Raw genomic sequence first — 18154 nt, 5'->3', positions numbered from 1 at the left:
AAAAAGGTAAGTGCAAAAAAGCATGGCCCTAGTTTTGTTACCAAAAAAAAAGAATTATTGTCTATTAATGCTGTGGACTGCCAGAAGAACGAACAAATCTGTCTTGGAAGAAGTACAGCCAGAATGCTCCTTAGAAGCGAGGATGGCGAGACTTCATCTCATGTACTTTGGACATGTTATCAGGAGGGACCAGTCCCTGGAGAAGGACATCATGCTTGGTAAAGTACAGCGTCAGCGAAAAAGAGGAAGACCCTCCATGAGATGGATTGACACAGTGGCTGCAACAATGGACTCAAGCATAACAATGATTGTGAGGATGGCACAGGACCAGGTAGCGTTTTGTTCTGTTGTACATAGGGTTGCTATGAGTCGGAATCAACTCAACGGCACCTCACAACAACAACATGCTTGTAAATAGATTTGTTTGAAAGGATACAAGAAAAATTATTGAAAATGGCTGCCTCTGTGAAGAAAGACCAGAAGTTGATGGAAGAGAGGGACTAGCTTTTCATTTTATTTAAACTTTTTCTAATCTAAGGTTTATCTTCATATTAGTTCCAAATTTAGAATAAACTTGAAATAACACACATACCTGTGTTGTTCACAACTTTTCAAATCAGAATCTAAAACATATCATGGTTGAGATGGAAGTAGAATCACTTGTGTTCCTTAGAGGAGAAGGATCATGACACCTTATGGTTTCCAAGCCAATGTCCCCATATTGCCCCTTCTGACCCTCTGTAGTGCTGGTCACTTCCCTCTCTGCACCCCAAGTGACTTCATACAGATTAAAGAGTACCATCAACAGGAAATGACAAGCCTTCTCAAAGCAGTGTGTTGTCCTGAATCCCAAACCCCAAGGGAAGGGTTTTGCTATACATGATTTTTTTTTTTTGTAGTTTAAGTGAAAGTTTACATTTCAAGTTAGTCTCTTATACAAACATTTATACGTACATTGTTATGTGACCCTAATTGCTCTCCCCATACTGTGACAGTACACTCCTCCTTTCCACCCCTGATTTCCCGTGTCCATTCAACCAGCTCCTGACCCTCTCTGCCTTCTCATCTCACCTCCGGACAGCAGCTTCCCATTTAGTCTCATGTATCAACTTGAACTAAGAAGCACACCCTTCACGAGTATCATTTTATGTCCCACAGTCCAGTCCAATCTTTGTCTGAAAAGTTGGCCTCAGGACTTTCAGTTTTAGTTCTGGATTCTGGGTTGACAGAAGAGTCCGGGGGCCGTGCTTTCTGGGGTTCCTCTGGTCTCAGACCATTAAGTCTGGTCTTTTTACTAGAATTTGAGTTCTGCACACCAAGAGAATTGGAAAATTTTAAATAATTTAAACAAAAAATGATGTTAGCAAATAGTCTTATGCCAATGTCATTAGCATTGGCTTAAAAGTGTAGATGAACACACAGTAATAGTTAAATGTACTTTTAAACAGCCCACCCAGTATTTCTTGGAGCGTAACCATTAAGTAATGTTCAGGCTTGCTGTGTAAATGAAGATCATGTGAGCAATAGCACATCTAGACTCTTCCATTGCCATCTACAAACTACGTACAGCTGTGTATGGCCAAAGTGAAAGGTGAGCAGAAAGATTAAAAGATGCAAGCAATTTGGACTGAACTTGACAAATACACACACCCATGTGTTATTAAGATTCAGACCACACAGACATACACACACGCACGCACGCATGCACACACACACAGCATTTTGGGGGTCAGGATTTATTTTATTTCAAATAATATTTTATTGTGTCTTCACTCAATGTTTACACAGCATTTGAGGTTCCCATTCAACAATTTCTACACAAAATGTTCAATGACATCAGTTATATTCTTCACAACGCGTAAACATTCTCAGTATCTCCATTCTGATTGTTGTGTTTCAATGAACCTAGTTTCCCTGTCCCTTTATGTTCTTATCTTTGTTCTGAAGTAATTATTGACCACTTGGTCTCATATAGATGATTTTTTAAAGGAGCGCGGTATTCATGGGTGGTACTCTCTATTTTGTGAGCCAATCTGTTATTTAGCTAAAAGGTGACCTCAGGGCCTAGTGTCGGTTCAAGGTTTGAAGAGTATCCCAGGGCATCAGTGTCGGGGAGTCCTCTATTCTCATCCAGTCCAGTAAGTTTGGGTTTTTTTTTTTTTAGGAATTTGAAGTTCTGTGCCACATTTTTTCCCATTCTCTCAGGGTCTACCTATTGCGGCCCTGATTACAACGGTCAGCAGTTGTAGCCGGGCATCATCCAGTTTTTCTGGTCTAAGGGTAGATGAGGTCATTGTTCGTGTAGACTGTTAGTCCTGTAGACTATTTTCTGCTATGAGTCTTTGGTTTCTGTCATGGATTGAATTATGTCCCCCAAAAAATGTGTGTATCAATTTCGCTGGGCCATGATTCCCAGTAATGTGTGGTTGTCCCCCATTTTTTGATTGTAATTTTATGTTAAAGAGGATTAGGGTAGGATTGTATAACACCCTTACTAAGGTCACATCCCTGATCCAACATAAAGGGAGTTTCCCTGGGGTGTGGCCTGCACCACCTTTTATCTTACAAGCGATAAAATGAAAGGGAAGCAAGGAGAGAGTGAGGGACCTCATACTACCAAGAAAGCAGTGCGGGGAGCAGAGCACATCCTTTGGACCCGAGGTTCCTATGCAGAGAAGTTCCTAGTCTGGGGGAAGATTGATGATAACGAGGACCTTCCTCCAGAGCAGACAGAGAGAGAAAGCCTTCCCCTGGAGCTGAGGCCCTGAATTTGGACTTGTAGCCTACTAGACTGTGAGAAAATAAATTTCTCTGTGTTAAAGCCATCCACTTGTGGTATTTCTGTTATAGCAGCACTAGATGACTAAGACAGTTTCCTTCTTGCTCTTTTGCTCTGGACCAGTAGAGACCAATAGTAGTATCTTAGATGGCTGTTTGCCCGCTTTTAAGACCCCAGATACTACTCACCAAACTAGGATGTAGAACATAAGCTTTATGAACTATATTATGCCAATTGACTGAGATGTCCCATGAGACTATGGTCCTAATCCTTCAAACCCAGGAAACCTGGTGTTTAGTTATGTCTAAGAAGTATCTGTAACTGTGCCTCCTATGTGCTTTATTATATGTATGAATATGTGTGCATATGATCACATACAAGCGTATGCATATACACATGCATACACCTGTATATATACACCTACATATACACCACTCCTCACTTATTGATGTAGTCAGGTTCCAAAGACCAGGTCATTATGTGAAAATCAGCATTATGCAAAAATGGAGAATGACCACATCAGATCAGAAAACGAAGGATGACTACATCATTACATAATGCCAAATTACATCATTACATAGTTGCAAAATTACATCATTACATAACTGCCAAATTAATTGCATAACTGCCAAACCACTGAGAATCATGGCCCAGCCAAGTTGACACATGATCTTAAGCATCTGTAAAAACGTCATTGGGGCAGCATCTGACCTCCTCTAACTTCACAAGGGAGAAGGAAAATCAAGATCAACAGCCCAAAGCTGATTCCTATGAGGTGGAAGTCAGACATGTCTCCTCTTTCCACCGTCTTTAACAATTCTGATACCAACTGTCCGTCCTACAGCACTCTATACTTTTCTGCTGGCTTTGATAATTCATTGCAATGGCCGCACAGAACTCATAGACCATACTCACGATTATGGGGTTTATTAGAGAAGTAACAGGTTACAATTCAGGCTCAGGAACACTCAGGATACAGTTCTTCCATCAGGACAGCCTCTTCCCAACCGTGCTTGCAGGCACACCTCTCCCTGGCCCTAGGCCTCTGCCCAAAGGGACTTAACTTTCTCTCTCCATGGGCCAAGAAGCCCACCATGCCATCTCCTGCTGCCGGGTCTCTGCTGCTGTGCCTCTCCTGCCACCACTTCTCAGTGTCTTCAGGATTACAGCTCGCTCGCTCTCTCTTTCTTTCTCTCTCTCTCAGTCTTCTGCTTCCAGGAGCTTCTCAGTGCAAGGATCCCAGGTCCAAAGGTGCTGGCTCCTGGCTGTTCTTCTTTGGTGGTGGTGGGATCTTCTCTTTCCCGCCTCTGGAGTGGCTTATTTCAAGCCCAGAGGGATGGAAAATTCAGCCAAACCCTTTGCTGGGCTACAGTTACCCTATCTGCACAGTCCCACCAATCACTTAGGTGGGAGTTACAAGACCACGGCTAGAAAGGCGACACAAACTCAATCTATCACACGCACCATCACAGCCAGAGTTACTCTCACCTTGCACCTCAGCATTCGTACTGCTAGATGTGTGTCGTTAATGTGCACAATAGATAGGAGATTTTTTACTGTTGTCATAAATGTGAAATGTCAGATAATGGGATAGTCAATAAGTGAGGAGTAGGTGTACTCACATGTGCATACCTATACACATGTATGTCTACATACGTATATACCGACATGTATAATTTTTGGTGGTTGCTCTGTTGCAAAATTATATATGCCATGTTGTTGTTGTTAGGTGCTGTCAAGTCAGTTCCAACTCATAGTGACCCTGTGTACAACCGAACAAAACTTTACCTGGTCCCGTATCATCTTCACAATCGTTGCAAAGTTTGAGCCCGTTGCTGCAGCCACTGTGTCAGTCCATCTCTATAAGCATCTTCCTCTTTTCTGCTGACCCTCTACTTTACCAAGCATGATGTCCTTCTCCAGGGACGGGGCCCTCCTGATAACGTTTCCAAAGTACGTAAAATGAAGTCTCACCATCCTCACTTCTGAGGAGCATTCTGGCTGTACATATTCCAAGACAGATTTGTTTGTTCTTCTGGCTGTTCATGGTATATTCAATATTCTTTGCCAATACCATATTCAAAGGCATCAATTCTTCTTCAGTCTCTCTTATTCATTGTCTAGCATTCGCATGCGTAGGAGGCAATCGAAAATACCATGGCTTAGGTCAGGCGCACCTTAGTCCTCAAAGTGACATCTTTGTTTTTTTAACACTTCAAAGAGATCTTTTGCAACAGAATTGCCCAATGCAATACGTCATTTGATTTCTTTGCTGCTGCTTCCATGGGTGTTGATTGTGGATCCAAGTAATATGAAATCCTTGACAACTTCAACATTTTCTCCATTTTTCATGATGTTGCTCATTGGTCCAGTTGTGAGGATTTTTATTTCCTTCATGTTGAGGTGTAATCCATACTGAAGGCTGTAGTCTTTGATCCTCATCAGTAAGTGCTTCAAGTCCTTTTCACTTGCAGCAAGCGAAATTGTGTCATATGCATATTGCGGATTGTTAACGAGTCTTCCTCCAATCCTCATGCCAGGTTCTTCTTCATATAGTCCAGTTTCTCAGATTATTTACTCAGCATACAGCTTTTCTGATTTTAAACCATGCAGTATCCCCTTGTTCTGTTTGAATGATTGCCTCTTGGTTTATGTAGAGGTTCCTCGTGAGTACAATTAAGTGTTTTGGAATTCCCATTCTTTGTGATGTTATCCATAATTTGTTATGATCCACATAGTCAAATGCCTTTGCATAGTCAATAAAACACAGATAAACATGTTTCTGGTATTCTCTGCTTTCAGCCAGGATCCGTCTGACGTCAGCAATGATATGCCTCATTCCACGTCCTCTTCTGAATCTGGCTTGAATTTCTGTCAGTTCCCTGTCGATGTACTGCTGCAACCTTTTTTTAGTTATCTTCAGCAAAATTTTACTTGCATGTGATATTAATGAAATTATTTGATAATTTCTGCTTTCCGTTGGATCACCTGTTTTTGGAATGGGTACAAATATGGTTCTCTTCCAGTCAGTTCTCCAAGTAGCTGTCTTCCAAATATCTTGGCATAGATAAGTGGGCACTTCCAGTGTTGCATCCATTTGTTGAAACATCTCAATTGGTATTCCATCAATTCCTGGAGTCTTGTTTTCCACCAGTGCCTTCAGTGCAGCTTGGACCTCTTCCTTCAGTATCATTAGCTTTGATCATATGCTACTCCTGAAATGGTTGAACATCGACCAATTCTTTTTGGTACAGTGACTCTGTATTCCTTCTATCTTCTTTTGATGCTTTCCTGCATTGATCAATATTTTGCCCATAGAATCCTTTAATATGGCAACTCAAAGCTTAAATTTTTTCATCAGTTCTCTCAGCTTGAGAAATACCGAGCATGTTCTTTAACTCCAGGTCTTTGCACATTTTATTATAATACTTTACTTTGTCCTCTTGAGCTGCTCTTTAAAATCTTCTGTTCAGCTCTTTTACTTCATCATTTCTTCTTTTCACCTTAGTTACTCAAAATTCAAGACCAAGTTTCAGAGTCTCTTCTGACATCCATTTTCGTCTTTTCTTTCTTTCCTGTCTTTTTAATGACCTTTTGCTTTCTTCATGTATGATGTCCTTAGTGGCATCCCACAACTCATCTGGTCTTTGGTCATTAGTGTTCAGTGTGTCAAATCTATTCTTGAGATGATCTCTAAACTCAGGTGGGATATACAAGATCATACTTTGGCTGTTGTGAACTTGTTTTCATTTTCTTCAGCTTCAACTTGAATTTGCGTATGAGCAATTGATGGTCCATTCCACAGTCAGCCCCTGGCCTTGTTCTGACTAGAAACATTGAGCTTCTCCATTGTCTCTTTTCACAGATATAGTCAATTTGATTCCTGTGTATTACATCCTGTGAGATCCACGTGTATGGTTGCCATTTATGTTGTTGAAAAAAATGTATTTCCAATAAATAAGTCATTGGTCTTGCAAAATTCTATCAAGTCATCTCCAGCATTGTTTCTATCACCAAGGACATATTTTCCAACTACAGATCCTTCTTCTTTGTTTCCAAATTTTGCATTCCTGTCACCAGTAATTCTCAATGCATCTTGATTGCATATGTGATCAATTAATTATCAATGCATCTGGATAGCATTATGTGATCAATTTCAGACTGCAGAAGTTGGTAGAAATATCCAATTTCTTCATCTTTGGCATTAGTGGTTGGTGCACGTATTTGAATAATAGCTGCATTGACTGGTCTTTCTTGTAGATGTGCGGATATCATCTTATCACTGACAGCGTTGTTCTTCTGGGTAGTTCTTGAAAGGCTCTTTTGGACGATGAATGTGACATTGTCCCTCTTCAATTGGTCATTCCCAGTATAGTCAATCAAACCCATTGCCGTCGAGTCAATTCTGACTCACAACCACCCTATAGGACAGTAGAACTGCCCCATAGGGTTTCCAAGGAGCGGCTGGTTGATTCAAACAGCCAACCTTTTGGTTGGCAGCTGAGCTCTTAACCACTGCACCACCAGGGCTCTTTCAATTCCAAATGGCCAATACCAGTCCATTTCAGGTCACTAATGCCCGGGATATCAGTCTTCATGCGTTCCATTTCATTTTTGACAACTTCCAATTTCCCGTGATTCATACTTCATACATTCCATATTCCAATTGCTAATAGATATTTGCAGCTGTTTCCTGTCATTTTGAGTTGTGCCACATCAGCAAATAAAGGTCCCAAAAGCTTTACAACATCCATGTCATTAAGGTCGACTCTACTTTGAGGAGGCAGCTCTTCCCCACTTGTATTTTGAGTGCCTTCAATGTAAGGGCTCATCTTCCAGCACTATATCAGACAGTGTTCTGCTGCTGTCCATAAGGTTTTCACTGGTCAATTTTTTTTTTCAGAAGTAGATCGCCAGTTCCTACTTCCTAGTCTGTCTCAGTGTGGAAGCTCCGCTGAAACCTGTCCACCATGGGTGACCCTGCTCCTATTTGAAATAGCAGTGGCATAGCTTCCAGCATCATAGCTACGTGCAAGCCACCACAGTATGACAAACTGACAGATAAGTGGCAGATTTATGCCATAGCAGTTACCAGAAGGTCCTTTTTTCACGAGTACATTTTAGTGACATTGTTTACCTTTGTCAAGCTGTATACACTTCACCTTAATTTGGTGTTCCCTGTCCCATCACCAAAAATAACAAGTGCCTTCTATCTAGAAAGTGAATCCCCTTCTCCCTGTCACTCCCCATCCCTAGTAATCAATAATGAATATTAATTTCTGTATATTTGCCTGTTCATGTCATTTCATAAAAATGAGAACATACAATATTGGGGTTTTTTTGTATTTTTGTGATGGATTTGTTTTGCTCAACATAATGTCCTCCAGGTTCATTCATGTTCCAAGATGTTTGGGGAACTCATTTTTCTTTATCATTGAGTAGTGTTTCATTGTATGTATGTACCACATTTTACTTATCTATTCATCTGTTGATGGGCACTTAAGTTGTTTCCTTCTTTTTGCTACTGTGAATAGTGCTGCAATGAACATAAGTGTGCATATATCGGTTCCTGTCACTTCTATTAGATCGCTAGGGTATATGCTCAAACCAAAAACAAAAAAACTGTTGCTTTCAAGTCAATTCCGACTCAGAGCAGAGCTGCCCCATAGGGTTTCCAAGGCTGTAAATCTTTACGGAAACAGACTGCCACATCTTTCTCCCATGGAGTGGCCCATGGGTTTGAACCACTGACCTTTCAGTTAGCAGCCTAGTGCTTAACCACTACACCACCAGGGTATATACCTAGGAGTGGAATTGCTACAGGGCTGCTACGAGTCAAAATCGCCTCGACGGAACCAGGTTTGGTTTTTAGTTATGGCAACTCTACCATATGAGGAACCACCAGACTGTTGTCCAGAATGGCTGTACCATTTTGCATTCCCACCAGCAATGGATGAGGGTTCCAATTTCTCCGTATCCCCTCCAACACCTGTTATTTTCTGTTTTTTTGTTTTTGTTTTTAATCCTAGCCATCCTAATGGGAGTAAAATAATATCTCATTGTGGTTTTCATTTGCATTTCTCTGATGGCTAACAATGTTGAGCATCTTTTCGTACGTCTGCGGGCCATTTGAATGTCCTCTTTGGTGAATTATCGGTTCATGTCCTTTGCCCAGTTTTGGATTGGGCTGTTTGCCTTTTTCTTGTTAAGCTGTAGAAATTTTCTATGTATGTTAGATATTAGACCCTTATCAGTTATGTCATTCCCAAAGATGTTTTCCCAGTCTGTAGGTTATCTCTTTACTCTTTCGATAAAGTCTTTTGATGAACAGAAGTATTTCACTTTTATGAGGTCCAAGTTATCGATTTTGTTTTCTGTTGCTTGTGCATTCGTTGTGTTTGATAATCTGTCACTGAAGGAAATTTGATCCCAAAGCTTTGCTCCTATATTTTCTTCTAAGAACTTTATGGTTTGAGGTTTACGATTTTATTTTTAATGATGCTTCTCTGCTTGCTTAGTCATCCCTGCGTGGTGCAAATGGTGAAGCATTTGACTGTTGGCCAAAAGGTTGGCAGTTCAAAGCCACCCAGAGCCCCCTCGGAAGACAGGTCTGGCGGTCTGCCTCCAAAAGTCATAACCTTGAAAACCCTATGGAGCAGTTGTACTCTGCACCCATGGGGTCACTTGAGTTGGAATCAACTGACAACAACAACTCCACTTGCTTTGCTTGCAGGCGCAGACGCACGGGAAGTGGCCTGTGAAGTGGTATGCTCCTGAGTGCATCAACTACTACAAATTCTCCAGCAAGAGTGACGTCTGGAGCTTCGGCGTGCTGATGTGGGAAGCATTTTCCTATGGGCAGAAGCCGTATCGAGTGAGCCAATAGTGTTTCCTTCGTATTTATGTGGCCGTTAGGATGGATATGCACCCAGATTATCTCTCCCGAAACCTGGAAATCACAAAATCTGTGTACCTATTCTGAGTCTTGCACTACCTTTTAAATTGGGCAGTTAATATGACCTAACTTTATTCTAAACTGAAAAAGAAATATGGAATGCTAACCGAACATTATGTATTTTTTCCATTGTGCATTACACGTATAAATAGGCATAAATATACACCCCAATCATCATGAATAGGAGTTGAAATAGAAATAATGACTTCATACCATATCAAATTTGCAGCTCAGTTACATTTTTTAGACTTTTCTATTAAAATATAATACACATTCAGAAAAGTACATAAATCCTAGGATACAGCTGGATGAATTTTCACAAAAGGAGTGCACCCATGAAACCAGCCCCAGGTGAAGAAGCAAAACAGAACCCCAGAAAACGACTCCCCACTCCATCCCGCTGAAGACACAAGCCTTACCCAGAGGGTAACCCCCTCTAACCTCTAGTATCATAGATTAAATTCTCCTGTTTTTGTACTTTATATAATTGAAACCCTACATCATGCACTCTCGTCTCTGTACATTTTTGGGGGGAGAGGATCGATTGGTTTTGCTTTGCTGAACAGTATGTTTTAAAAGCTGAGGGATGTATTGCATGTTTTCAGGGAATGAAAGGAAGTGAAGTGTCTGCTATGCTAGAGAAAGGAGAAAGGATGGCATCCCCTCCAGGCTGTCCAAGAGAGATGTACGAGCTGATGACCCTCTGCTGGACATACGAGTGAGTACCAGACACCTCCCTTCCACGCGTGCAGATGCTGGAGGCAGACGGGATGGCTGGGCATTAAAAAGAAGCATGAAGTCTGTCTTTTCATTAATTCGGAATGTGCTCCCTTCTAAATAAGAGATGGAGGGGAAAAACAAAAACTGCCTCTTCTTTAAGATATCTTGCTTCCTGGACCATACACTTGAATTCTTTAGAGTCTAAAGAATAATTTTAGACAATTACTCTGACATCTAGGGTTTTCAAATTTCAATGTAGATAATCATGGGGGACAAGTCAAAGTAAAAAGATGCTTCTAAGAGTCTGGTGGAAACCCTGGTGGCGCAGTAGTTAAGAGCTCAGCTGCTAACTGAAAGGTCAGCAGTTTGAATCCACCAGGAGCTGCTTGGAAACCATATGGGGCAGTTCTACTCTGTCCTCTAGGGTTGCTATGAGTCGAAATCGACTGGACAACAGTGGGTAATGGGTAAGCATCTGGTGCTGTATACCACATTTGACAATCAAGAATGACAAAAGTATTTCACAGGAGAATATATCCTTTCCTAGTTCGTGAAGTCCTTTATTAGCAAAGCATGGATTCTCTAAGGTAACACTTCTCTAAAAGCTACACAGACCTTGCGTCAGTGGTCCTTGACATCTGTCCTGGTTGGATCATACCTCTTGCCTCCTGGGTCACACATGCTGCTGCAGGCTTTGAAGGACACATGGATGCTGTACTCAGGCGGTATCTGGGCACCTTGCTGGGGAGGAGAAGGCACTGCTCCTGGGAATTAGAGGAGCAGCTTTTGCTTCTCCCAGGGCTGGGCAACGTGTGAGTGTGCCTTGCGGTAGCCCAGCCCCCACTTCTGGAACTTTGACGTGTGCACTTGGAGGCCTGGAGCTTGGAGATGTGGTGGCCTGTGATCGGGGCAGCTCTGGAACTTGCCATAGACTGGATACTTAGAGGACTCAGACTTGCCTCAGATATGACTGCTGCCTTGCAGGAAAACCTGGGAGGCTGAAGCCATTCCAAAAGCTTTCAGATTCTACCTGGTATTTATGCTGCAACCACCGGGGACATCACCACCACCACCACCATCAGGAGTGGAAGTAAAGAATCTCATTATTGATCTAGAAGCAACCCAGGGGGTCAGCAGCAAAGGGACCAGGCAGATCATTGGGCAGATGTTTTCCTGTCCCTGACTGCTGATGGGAACCAGGCCTGGCAGGGGTCTTCCCGTGCTGAAGGAGCCTGTCCAGGCCCTGAGGGATACACTTTGACCATAATTGTTAGTTCTAAGAAGCCCCTCAGTGGTACAAAAAACGCATTTGGCTGCTAACCAAAAAGTTGAAGGTTCGAGCCTACCCAGAGGTGCCTTGGAAGAAAGGCCTGAGGACCTGCTTCCAAATTAGATGTTGAAAACCCTATGGGGCAAAGTTCTACTCTGACATACATGGGGTCGCCAAGAGTCAGAGTTAATTTGATGGCAACCGGTGTGGGTCTTTTTTTGGTTTGGTTAGTGCTAAAGGAATAGCAAAGCGTCAGCAAGAGAAAAGTGTTATTCATGGAGTTTAGGGAGGAACCCCATTCCTTGAATCTTGACTTAATTCTCCCCAAGCCTAAACTAGAATTGTGAGAACCATTGATGGAGGGAGTGGGGCAGCTATTTTTGAAATTGAAATGGAAGTTCTAGGCTAGAAAATCAGGAGGTGAGGGGGATACATGGCAAAACAGGAGAGAAATTAACTCCTAGAGATGACGCTGTCAACCGTATGAAGATGCTGTGTGCCTGTGCTGAGACTCTCATCCCCACTTGTCTCATTCCATGGCACTCCCTCCCGAAATGACATGAAGTCTCGGACCAGGGGACATGAGAGGGTGAAGGAAGCACCTGCTCTCTGAGACTTTCCAAGAGGTCCCATAAATATACGTCGGCAACTAATCCTTTGTTTTCAACAGGGTTCCAAAGGGCCTGTAAACTGCTGGGAATGGCACCTGCTTTTCCTGGCTTTTAATGGTAGCATAAACTCCACTGTATCCTGGAGGCCCTGGCCCATTGGGACAGTTCACTGAGAGCCAGGCACAGGGGGAGACTTGGTGGTCAGGTGGTGGGCTTCACAGCACACCTCCTCGGTGCACAGCATCCATGACCCTCCGTGGTCCATCTCGACCTTTTCTTCCCAAGGTCGACACTGGGGTCCAGTGTCCGGTAGTAGCAAGCACTGCAAGTACGGGCCCTCAGGCCCTGGGAGCAGATCACCAGCCCTCCTGTGTGGGTGAGCATCCACGTGGCCATTTATAAGAAGTACTACTTCATCCTACCTGCAGCTTCCTGGGGAAGGTTTATCTTCCTCAGGGAAAGGTACTTCAGATTGTTCTGAGACAAATGAAGAAAGCTGGAATTAAAATCAACTGTGACCAAAAAAAAACACCGATTGTCATTGAGTTGATTCCAACTCATAGTGACCCTATAGGACAGACTAGAACTACCCTATAGGGTTTCCAAGGAGAGGCTGGTGGATTTGAACTGCCGACCTTTTGGTTAGCAGCGGAGCTCTTAACAGCATTTACATCTAACTTTAATACTTGCCATGTTTATTTCTGCCGGCTGCATCTTTGTGGTAGATATTTAACAGCGAAGAGTTAGAGGTGGGCAGGGGAAGGCTTGGGGGCGGTGGGTGACAGACCTTTTGGGGTGAGCTGTAGTGGGGACTGTCTCTTGGGGCAAGGCAATGGCTGCCAAACATTCCTTGGCACTTTCTTGGGGTTCCTTAGGGAATCAGAGCCCGGCAAGCTCTGCTTGCCTCAGCCCTCCCTGAACCCGCACAGCTTCCTCTGTTGTTATTTCCAGAATGATCCACTAGGGGGAGGACATGAGAGAAAACAACTTCCTGGCAGTCACCGACGTTAGAGCAAATAAGAGCAACCTTCTTTGTTTAAAATTATTTCAGAATATATGCTCCCAGCTGGAGATTTAAATTACAGTCTGAGTGAGATTTATAGGCAAGTGATGTACAGACTCAATCCTGGGTCAGACTTTACAGGAATGCCAGTTTTCCGGTTCTGCTCCAGGAACTAGATCGATGGATAGATAACCGGGAATCATCTCCAGGGTAGACGATTCAGTGGAATAGGAATAGCGACGGTGCAAGCCCCAAATTAGAAATAAACTCGATCAAACTTTGATTTTTTTTTTTTTTTCCTCAATAAACCTGTATTTATGAAGGTTAGGTTTTTCTAGTAGTGACCTGAAATGAGGGGACAGGGAACTTTGTCTAATCCTAAGTAGTTAGAAGAAGGCAGTGGTGATTCACTGGTAGAATTCTAGCTTCCCATGCAGGAGATCTGGGTTGAGTTCTCGGCCAGTCCACCTCCAGGGCAGATACTACCCATCTGTCATTGGAGGCTTCTGTGTTGCTATGATGCTGAACAGGTTTCAGTGGAGCTTCCAGACTAAGAAAGATTAGGAAGAAAGGCCTGGTGATCTACTTCTGAAAAGCAACCAGTGAAAGTCCTATGGATCACCATGGCCCAGTCCACAACCAATCATGAGGATAGTGCAGCACCGGGGAAGTGTTTTGTTCCATTGTGCATGGGGTCGCCATGAATGGGAGAGCAACTTGACAACAGCTAACAACAACAAAGTAGTTCCATGATGTAGTTGAACGAAAAAAAAAAAAAGAAGGTTTCTTGGGGCATGACCAACCAAAATCATTCAAAGGCTCTGGAGCTGGTCCATCAACACTGAGTGTCTTGGGAAGATGCCCGCCTGTGCCCTCTGCATTCTGTTCTGTTCTGTTTTGGGGTGGGATCTTTGGGAGGACTTACGAGGGACCCAGTGATGGAACCTACTAACGGGAAACAAGATACCCAGAGTATCACCCTGTAACAGTCATATGCAGAGGTTGCAGAGAAAGGAAACACTAGCTTTCAGAAAAACAAGAACAGTAAGGAGGTCTCAATAAGTAAGTGTTTTCCAGAGTCCATGTTCTTGTAACTAAAGATCCACGCAGGAAACCCAGCCACTGCTCTCCAGGGGATTCCGACTCATAGCGACCCTGTAGGACAGAGTGGAACTGCCCCATAGGGTTTCCAAGGCCGTAAATCTTTACAGAAGCGGACTGCCATACCTTTCTTCCATGGAGCGGCTGGTGGGTTCCAACTGCCGCCCTTTCAGTTAGCAGCTGAACACTTAACCATTACGCGGCCAGGGCTCCTCCATGTGTGAAAAGCTCTTGCAAATTGAGAGAAGATGCTGGGCCGCTTCATCCTGGAAAACAATCTCTAACAGTCTCCACCCTTCAGGGGTGAGGAAAGGCCTCTGTCTAAGGGACAAAACCCTGGACAGTTGGGATTCCCTGAGAGTGAGGAATGCTCTAGATGAGGGCCAAAATCCTCTTTAAAGATCTGTAAACCCAAAGTGCAGGGTGAATTTTCTAGAACCTTGGCAAGGTCTGTCCCTGGCTCCCTCCCACCCCAAATCCTTTCTGTCTCTGAGCCTGATGCATCCTAAAAGACCTGGGGCACAGTCACTTGTCCACACTCACTACCTGAGTGCCTACTGTGTGCGCAGCCACCTTTCCAGGTGCTCGGGATAGCAGTAAGTGAAGCACAGGTAAGCAGGTAAGCCCCAGTCCCTGTCCTTGTAAGAACTTACAGTGCCGTGGGGGGATGGAGGGGAGACAACAAGCTTAAAGTAAGTACATTCTCTAGCCCTTTAGTTAATCCAGTGGAAACTCAAAACTTAGCAGGGCCCAGGGCCCAGGGGTTGTTGAATGTAGGTCTGGAGTTTTAAAAGCTGTCCAATGTGAAGGTACTTTCTCAGCAGAAGGAAGTGAGAAGATTGCCTGGGGCACAGGGGCATATGGGAACTTCCAGAATGTGGTGAAGGGAATAGAAGGGATCCCTGTACATTCTCCAAGCTTTTTGAGGCTGTTTATTTTTTCATTTTTTTTCCTTTAAAAAGTCAGCCAGTTTCACCTGTTAAAAACAATCAAAACTCACTGAAATTTGACCATAAGATTTATCTTGAGCAGCTATTCTATATGCATATTGGGAGACCATTTTGATTCCAGAAAAATCAAATGGCTTGAAGCAGGTAGGTACAATGGGGCTTATAAAGAGAAGAAGCCCGTTGCCTTCAAGTCAATTCCTGACTCATAGCAACCCTATAGGACAGAGTAGAAGCGCTCCAAAGGGATTCCAAGGAATGGAACTGCCAACCTTTTGGTTAGCAGCCAAGCGCTTAACCACTTCGCCACCAGGGCTCCATAAGGAGAAGTTATTGGGTGTCATCAAATGGGTTCCGACTCACAGAGACCCTATAGGGCAAAGTAGAACTGCCCCATAGGGTTTCCAAGGAGCAGCTGGTGGATTTGAACTGCTGACGTTAGGTTAGCAGCCAAGCTCTTAACCACTACACCATCAGGGCTCCATAAAGAGAAGAAGAGGGAGTAATATAGAAGATCAACAATTGGCTAATCTTAATGCCTTCCCCCTTTACTGAGATCAAGTGATATCAAGTTACTTCTGGCCTGGCGGCCAATAATTTGGCCCTCCACCCACCTGCAACTATGAGACTTTTTGAGATTTAAATTAGGAGGTAATTGTTTGATGACTATCCCTTTCTAGCAGGATGAGACAGATTTACATTGCCTATAGAGCAGTTTCCGGCAGGTTTTTGCAGTCGAGCTTTTTATGGTTAATATTTGGTTTTGTGGATAAGAAAAACCTTAAAATCAAAGGTTTAAAATAAAATACACACACACACACCAGTTACCATCAAGCAGACTCTGACTCATGACGATTCCACGTGCATCAGAGTAGAACTGTGCTCCATAGAGTTTTCAATGGCTGGTTTTTTTTGGAAGGAGATCGCCAGGCCTTTCTTCCAAGATGCTTCTGGGTGGACTAGCACCTCCAACCTTTCAGTTAGTAGCAGAGCGCGTTCACCATTTGCACCACCAGGGACTCAGGTGTCTGTAAAATTTGTTTAGAGATTGCAAATGGTTAAAAAACGTTTACCCGTGGTTTACTTACATCAGTACCTCACTTGTCAACTGTGACAGGAAAGGAAAGCCTTGCTATGTTAAGATTTAAAATAGGCAGCATCTGCGCTTTTGCTTCTGACGTGACAGTTTTTGAGTTTTAATAAGAACTCCGATACCACTAGCACGTTTTCAGAAAATACAGAGCCATCCATTTGAGATGTGGGGAGGGAAAGTCTAAATTGTGGCCAGATTCTTTTCCTCCAAGATTAGGAATAAAAAATTAGATGCATGTCTACAGCACAATGACCAACTAAATGTTTTCAGACACATTCTTTTTCTCTAGACTCACAAGGGATTAAAAGGTTTTGACTTCTTGTGCAAAATATGGAAATCTTGTCAAAATGAAGATTTGGGCTCTGTAGGTCTGGGACAGGCTTGAGACTCTGCATTTCTCACAGGCTCCTGGTCCCACCATGCTGGGGGCTGGGACCACACTGTGAGTTGCTGGCTCTAGAGTCAGCCACTAGGGGGCACAACCATTCATAGTCTCATGCCTGCAAAGATCCAACACTTACAAGATCATGATCAAAAATACAACTGTTGGTTTCTACTGATCTGAAGCAAAAGAGAAAGAAGGAACCAAAGACTCAAAGAAGAAACTAGTCTACAGGACTAATAGTCTACATGAAATATGACCTCATCTACCCTGATACCAGAAGAACTAGATGGTACCTAGCTACCACTACTGACTATTCTGGTCAGGGCCACAATAGATGGACCCTGATAGAATGGGAGAAAAATGTGGAAGAAAACCTCAGATTCTTAAAAATCTATACTTACTGTACCAGTTTAGACCGGAGGACTTCCTGAGGCTATTACCCTAAGATACTCTTTAAACTTTGAACCAGAACTAGCCCCTAAGATCACCGTTTAGCTAAATAACAGATAGGCTTACCAAATAAAGACTATCACCCGTGAGTACTGTGCTCCTTTAAAAAATAATCTATATGAGACCAAAAGGTCAACAATTTCTTTAAAACAAAGATGAGAAGTAGGTAAAGGGGCAGGGAAACTAGTTTAATAGAAACAGAGCAACCAGAATGGAAATAATGAGAATGTTCACGTATTGTGAAGAATGTAACCAATGTCACTGAACAATTTGTGTGGAAATTGTTGAATAGGAACCTCAACTGTTGTGTAAACCTTCACTGAAAACACAATAAATTATTATTTTAAAAAGGTGTGAGAGACCATAACCAGCACATTTTCACAAACTCATTATATTAGTTTCCTAGGGCTGCCATAAAAAGTACTACAAATTAAGATGGCCTAAAACAACTGAAATTTATTGTCTCACAATTCTGGAGGCTATGGTGACACAGCGGTTAAGAGCTTGGCTTCTAACCAGAAGGTCAGCAGTTCAAATCCACCAGCTGCTCTTTGGAAACTCTATAGGGCAGGTCTATTCTATTCCATAGGGTCACTATGAGTTGGAATCGACTCGATGGCACCAGGTTTATTTTCTTTTCAGTAAGTTAGAAATCAAGATTCCAGCAGAGCCATGCTCTCTCTGAAAGCTCTAGGGGAAGATCCTTCCTTGCCTCTTCCAGCTTTTAGTGGTTGCTTGCTGGAAGTGAAGAGGACTTGAAGCACTTACTGATGAAGATCAAAGACCACAGCCTTCAGTATGGATTACACCTCAACATAAAGAAAACAAAAATCCTCACAA

General features: G+C 43.0%; 1 protein-coding gene across 4 annotated transcripts in view; it reads left to right on the top strand.

Annotated features, from left to right (window-relative positions):
- The window catches only part of SYK (spleen associated tyrosine kinase), a 130831-nt gene that overhangs the window by 108663 nt on the left and 4014 nt on the right, over positions 1-18154 (top strand). For all 4 annotated transcript variants that reach the window (XM_023742129.1, XM_023742127.1, XM_023742128.1 and 1 more), the window contains 2 exons: positions 9513-9653; positions 10340-10452. In XM_023742129.1, the coding sequence (XP_023597897.1) occupies positions 9513-9653; positions 10340-10452 (254 nt within the window). The remainder of the gene's footprint in view (positions 1-9512; positions 9654-10339; positions 10453-18154) is intronic.

The sequence above is a fragment of the Trichechus manatus genome, unplaced genomic scaffold (assembly GCF_000243295.1).
Source record: "Trichechus manatus latirostris isolate Lorelei unplaced genomic scaffold, TriManLat1.0 scaffold00201, whole genome shotgun sequence".
NCBI lineage: Eukaryota > Metazoa > Chordata > Mammalia > Sirenia > Trichechidae > Trichechus > Trichechus manatus.
Note: the sequence above shows the minus strand (reverse complement) of the source record. Positions and strands in the feature narration are given on the sequence as shown.